Here is a 6,819-nt window from a genome sequence, read left to right on the forward strand (position 1 = left end):
AAATCACAAAATAGAGGAATTGTCATCTGCTCTTTGCATTGTTGTAGTGCAACTGTTGGATTTTGGTTGGACCGCTAGGCATATCGTGGCTGTTAAAGAATAGTTTTGCTGCCTTAATCTTACATGTTTGGCTGGAGGGGCTCTGTTTTGGAGGGCAATGATGTTCAAATTGCCTCCCTTCCCCTTGGATGATAATTTTTCTGTCCGACTTCATAGCTACTTAATTTGTTGCAACTAGGGGAGTGGTTTACCTGCGGCAATTCTTTTGGGTGAGCTCGTCTAAACTTTAGGTTAGCTTGTTTTAATTGTCTTTTAAGATCATATGTTTTTTTTTTTAATTTGTAGGTGTTTACAAATACTCTTCTAGCCTCATTTTTTGACTTTTTTTTTTTTTGTTTTTTTTTTATACATGTAAGTTGTAACTAGTTCCTAATTAATGAAAAGGACATTGCCCACAATTTTTTCCAAAAAAAATCACATTATTTTGAACTACATCCAAATCTCCACAGATTTTTAATTATTAAACGGCATATAAAATAAGAGTTGCCCCGCTCTGCCCGCGAGTCAGCAGCAAACCATAACAGGAAACGGGATTACTGACAGATCCATTAGGATAACAAGCCGGCCCACTTGGTCAAACACGATCACGAACCGTCCACGTCATGTCCCCCTCAAAGATCCAATGGCACACCTCGATCTTCCCCGGCCCGGGCCCCAGCGCAACAAAGGCCCCGTGCGTAGGGCTCCAATCCGACGTGTCAATATGACAGATGGCAGTACCATGATTGATCTTCTCCCCGCTATCAACGGCCAGGATTTCAGCCTCGTAAACGCGCACACGTGGGACAGAATGGCAATAATAGACCAGGTACGGGAACAAGCTTTGGTGACAGCTCACTGATTGGGTAACGTTACCTCCATTTAATCCCTTCACGTCACCGATGAGGATATTCCCCTGAGAGCCGTTCGTGTTCGCGGTGGATCTTACTTCGACGTCGCTGCCGAGCACGGAGACGGCGAAGTCGATCATGTCCTCGGCGGAAGTTGCACACCGCTTTGTCTCCCCGCGGCTCGGCGAACGCTCGCAGTCCGCCACCGTTGAAGCCACTGCCTTCTCCATGGTGGTTCCCGGAGGAAACTTGAAGATTTCCGATACAGCGGAGGCTGATAACGGGATGTTTCCGGCGATCGAACGAGGAAGGAACGAACGCGGCGGAGTCCGGTCGTGAATATCCGGCATCGGCATTACCGTCCCCTTTTTGAGGCTGCTTTCCCTGAAGAACTTACCAGGATCGACCCACTGTTTTAACCCGGGATGCTTCGACGCCGTGTGGATTTGGGCGGTGGAGGAATTATGGTAAGATTTGAAATCGATCCCTGTTTTGGCGTAGGATTTGAATGTTGTGTTATCCTCGAAGTAGGATTTGAATGTGATTTGACCATTAGTGGAACCCTCGCCATAACCCTTAAAGGCATCGGAGCCGGAACTTTCATTACCATAATTAGTGAATTCTACTGAGCCGTAGTTGGCGTCTTTATGATAGGAAGCAAAGGAATCATCGCCGATGTTGGATTGTTCGCGGTAGGTGTTGAATTTCTCGATTCCGGCCAACGAGCCGGAGCCGTACGATCGGAAATGATTGTCGGGGATGTTGGAATTTTCGGAATAGGATTTGAAGATATCTGTGACACTACCATTTTCGCCGTAATTGGAGAAACCACTTTCGATTATATTGGAATATTTATTGGCATAAGAGTTGAAGTCCAATGTTGCACCTTCTCCGCGCTTTCCGTAACCGGAGAAGAGTTGCTGACCAACGTTGGAATCGTCAGAGTAATGTTTGAATTTTTCTTGAGTTCCGGTGCCTTCGGTGGCGTAGTTGTTGAATCCTAGAACAGGGATGTTCGAGGAATTGCTATATGAGTTGAATTTATCGAGTGATCCGGCCGAACTAGTTCCATATGAAGTGAAGTTAGCGCCAACGATGTTGCCTCTGGGGCCGTAGGCGGCGAAGGTGTCGTTGTGGCCGCCGGAGCTGTGACCGTAGCGGCGGAATGTACTTAAGGGCGTCTCATTCCCGAAGTAATTTTTGAAGGCAGAGACCCGACCGCCGGCTTCGGTGCCGTAGTTGGTAAAATTACTGTTGTCGTAGGTAGAGAAGGCAGAGTCGCCGGGATGGGAAGCGAGGGATGGAGTTAGTTCGGCGGTGCAGAGGAGGGCGGCGGCGGAACAGAATGTCGGGAGGGTGGAAGAGAGTTTGAAGGGGTCGGACGCAGCAATAGTGGAGAACTTGGCGGCGTTGGAGATGGAGAGGGGCGTGAGCTTGGAGACGAGGAACGCTGGGTAGGGAGAAGAGTTGGGGATTTTTCGGTTCCAGTAACGAAGCAGTGCAGCCTTTTCGGTGAATGGGTTTAATGATGATTTCGCCGGCGCCGGCGAGGTTGCGGCCGCGGAGAGCGAGATCGAGATGAGTATGAGGAGTAACGTAAACCAGTCCATTGTCTTGCACTGGTCTTTGAGGATAGATCACGGCGTCGAGTAGAGGATTTTAAAGAGTGATGATAAGGCAACTGTTTAACTATGATTTTATATTTAAATTTATACAAAAGTTTGTTTGTTATAAATGAATCGATTGAGTGCAGAAGATGAAAAATTTATTATAGTTTCAAGTTAAGCACATGGGCGGCTTGGATCAAGCTCAAGAGCTCAGCTGGACGACAAAGACAGCGGATGGGCGATGGGCCAAACTGATGAGCTCGACAGGAAGGTGTATAGTAGAGCTTTTTGCGTCCGGATGGTGCAATGATTTGCATTACATAATTTGTTTAATAAAAGCTTCGTTTGGATGGATCTATTATTGTTTTTCATATGAAGCCAAAGTATATATTAATTTATTAAGTAAACAAAATAATGATTTGAGTAAACAAATAATATTGATTGTAATGATTAAGTTATGTGATTGCAGTGCAAAAATAAGATACCTTGGTTATTGTCAAAAGTTGTGTGGGAGACTTATCCAAAGGTAATTGCAACATAAAGCTTGTTAGAGATTGTGGCAGGGTCTCACAATGATGTAGGTATTGGTGTAGCAATGATAGTGATGTGAATGGAATCTATGATGATTAGGAGAACAACGAACATGTTGATGTAGGAGCTAATTTAGGTGATATGAAAGATGAGAAAATGACTCTCTAGAGAATCTATGATATTATTGGGAGATTCTTGAGCTAGAAGTTGTATTATTGAGAGAAATTGGGCCAGCAGGTAGCTTGTTGTCCTCATTTTCAGCTTAGGTAAGTGAGATCTAAACTCTTGAAACTCGCTTTAAGCTAACACTATATCATTATAGTGTTACATGATTTCATTGAGCAGTAAGAAACCTAGCTCTAGGTTTCCTACCTTGGCTTGTTAGTTTCCACTCATTCCTGCTCAATTATGTATCCAAATCAATCTTTTTATTTTAATCTTTTTATACCTTGGCTTGGTAGTGTATTTAAACATCCTTAAACCAGTCTGAACCCTAAAGCATGCTTTGGTTGGCCCAAGAATCAAAGTAAAATCATGATCTACATTATGTCTGCCAATTAGACAACATCATACCTAACATTGACCTATTGACTTCAAATCTTACCTGAACCCTCACCTTAGGAGCTTCATATATTGTACTCACTAATCCTATCTTCTTATGCTAGGGGTTGACCCTTTCAAGATTCTTGGATTAGATCAAACTAGCTCAATAGGTCAAAACCTAACATTAACCCTTTATAGCCTATTTCACTTCACTTAACCTCACTCAATTGAACTTATCAAAGCTCCTAAAGTGTCACATTCATTTGGTCCACAACCCTGAGTCAAATGTTGACTTGGTTAACTTAACACAAAATTGGTCAACCAGTTTAGTTTGAGTCAAACCCTTGCATATAAGTAACTAACATGCCCCCATTGCTCAAGTTCAACTCAATTCACCTCCTAAATATTTATAGACCTTAACCAAGTCGACTCATGGTGAGTGGACTTGGTCAACCAACATGAAGTGATCAACCATATGCTAGGTTTGGTCTCATGTTTATAAACATTAAATCCATTGAACTAAGCCTCTTAAACTAGATAAAAAATGCTCATATGGTCAAACCTCCCTAGACTCTTCATTTTGCTCAAACCCAGCTAGTTTGATTTGCCATAATGAGTATCTAAAAGCTTCTTGCATATCCCTGAACCCAGACCATGGCTTGAGCTAGCTCGGACCCAGCCTCAAAGGTTTCCACCATTGAAACCAACCCATGATCACTTTCTTTATTGGCCACTCCCTGATCCCACACTTTTCTTCCTAACCATTTAATCCACCTAGAAAACATCCAGCCACTCAACACATGCCGATTAGGTATTTATTTTAAATTAAATATTAAATGGATTTAATCATCATAGCTTTGGAAATTCATATTAAATCATTCACTGGAGCCAAAATTTGCATTCCAGGGCTCCATGAATTTAGGAAATATAGCTTTATCCTTTAAAAATGAAAGCTAATGGATATGTTGAGTAAATACCAAATAATTTAGATTTAAAAGCTTAAATTTTTTAATTAATATGCCATATACACTTAACCATTTGTGTTGAAATTTAGCTCGGGAATATTAGGGGATGTCCTCTACTTCCCATAATTTTTTAGGCTTGTTTAAGCCCTCATTGTCCTGACTATATTTTTCAAATGCATTGGTCAAAATTTGACCTAAATATTTGGAAAATTATTGTGAATAATCCATAGAGCATTAGGCCCTTTGCTTGATGTGATTTTTACGTTTTAATCCAAGGGTTAAACACACTTGATTTCAATTCCAATGAACACTAAAGACATTTAGGTAAATCAACTTTGGTCGAGGGTTTCAAAACTTAGAAATTTTTTAAAAGAAATCATCTTTAAGTCTAATAGGAATGAAACTCAAACCTAGTGAACTTATTGACATTTTAAACCCCATGAAATAATTAGTTTTAAAATAGGAGTCATTATGGCACTTAATTCACAAACCCTAATTTTGAACTTGAAACTTATAAAATGCATAAATAATTAATTAATTAACTTTTTTTGTGACATTGCTCAACCTGTCACATATTCTGATTAAGTTGAATAATGATATGAATTATAACAGTGTTTGGTCATAGATCTTATTTTGTCAATAATTAATATATTAAATTAACCTAATGGACTCCCTTACTAGATATTGGTGTTAAATCTTATGTTATTCCAATTTGGATATCATTCCCAAACTTAAGACCTCGCCTCTTCTCTCCCTACATCCTCCATGCTCTCAGTTTATTATTTGGGCCTTTGTTGAAGGTTGACAATGCCATCTCCATTGAGTATGACCCATCTGTGGTACGGGTTTTTATTAGGCTTGATATTACAAAAAAATATCTTGATAAAGTGTGGCTTGATCCAGAAAAGTTTGGGCTTATTTAGCTGGTCGACATGGAGGAATTTCCTCACTTTTGTGGTTATTGTAAATGTATTGGACATGTTATGGGGGATTGCAATCTTGTTATTAAGTCTAATCACCTCACAACTGATGGGAAAATAACTGGTGGTCTGGAAAATGCTAATATTGTTGGTGTAAATTGTCATGTTACGCCTATTAATGAGGTGCTCATTAATTGGGGCAATGATGTAGTTTATGTTATAGAGGTGGAGGCTATTGGGGCAATTATTGGTCCTGCCGACGAGGATGGGTCGGTTGTTGGTCCTATCGAGGAGGATGTTTTGTCGTCGTCTTTTTCTATTAAGCTTATGGATGATTCTTGTGCTAACAATGAGAGTGTTTTGGTTGTAATGGGAGCTGAGGCTTATATGACTAATACTATTGCTTCTCCTATTGTATCTCCCATTTATAATTTGGATTCCTTAGAAATTTTGGACTGTGATGCTTCCCGTCCCTTTGATGGGTTAGTTTTTGTTGTGCCGCAAGAGAATAAAGATGCTAGTTTTGGTTGGATGTTAATGTTGTGAATATGGGTCAAAGTACTGTAAGTTTGATAATGACAAATATTATTATTTCCTTATTATTACTAGTATTGCATATATGTTTTGTTTGCCTTACTAACATTTCAAGTTCATAAGTTCAATTGTAATGTAAATCAGCTCAAGATTGGACAGACTAGGGTTGAGTATGGCTGTAATTTTAAATTTAATATACTTTTTATCTTTCTTGAGTCAAGTCTTGTATCTGGTGTACCCCAAGCGTAGTAACCTTACACACACACACACAAGAGGGTGAGTTAGTGGATTGGATTTAATCATCATAGCTTTGGAAATTCATATTAAATCATTCACTGGAGCCAAAATTTGCATTCCAGGGCTCCATGAATTTAGGAAATATAGCTTTATCCTTTTAAAATGAAAGCTAATGGATATGTTGAGTAAATACCAAATAATTTAGATTTAAAAGCTTAAAATTTTTAATTAAGATGCCATATACAATTAACCATTTGTGTTGAAATTTAGCTCGGGAATATTAGGGGATGTCCTCTACTTCCCATAATTTTTTAGGCTTGTTTAAGCCCTCATTGTCCTGACTATATTTTTCAAATGCATTGGTCAAAATTTGACCTAAATATTTGGAAAATTACTGTGAATAATCCATAGAGCATTAGTCCCTTTGCTTGACGTGATTTTTATGTTTTAGTCCTAAGGGTTAAACACATTTGATTTCAATTCCAATGAACACTAAAGACATTTAGGTAAATCAACTTTGGTCGAGGGTTTCAAAACTTAGAAATTTTTTAAAAGAAATCATCTTAAGTCTAATAGGAATGAAACTCAAACC

At 39.5% G+C, this 6,819-nt stretch overlaps 1 protein-coding gene across 1 annotated transcript; it reads right to left on the reverse strand.

Annotated features, from left to right (window-relative positions):
• Positions 1-466: 466 nt before the first annotated feature.
• On the reverse strand, positions 467-3,380 carry LOC110106873 (BURP domain-containing protein 12-like). The gene has a single exon (XM_020836937.2). The coding sequence runs from the start codon at positions 2,498-2,500 to the stop codon at positions 635-637; it is 1,866 nt and encodes a 621-aa protein (XP_020692596.1). The 5' UTR covers positions 2,501-3,380; the 3' UTR covers positions 467-634.
• Between the last annotated feature and the right edge of the window lie 3,439 nt (positions 3,381-6,819).

This window comes from Dendrobium catenatum, unplaced genomic scaffold (genome assembly GCF_001605985.2).
Source record: "Dendrobium catenatum unplaced genomic scaffold, ASM160598v2 fragScaff_scaffold_1680, whole genome shotgun sequence".
NCBI lineage: Eukaryota > Viridiplantae > Streptophyta > Magnoliopsida > Asparagales > Orchidaceae > Dendrobium > Dendrobium catenatum.

Bases quoted from the DNA above. Each gene is read 5' to 3' on its own strand.
- LOC110106873 (XM_020836937.2), bottom strand. From the start codon at position 2,500: ATGGACTGGTTTACGTTACTCCTCATACTCATCTCGATCTCGCTCTCC.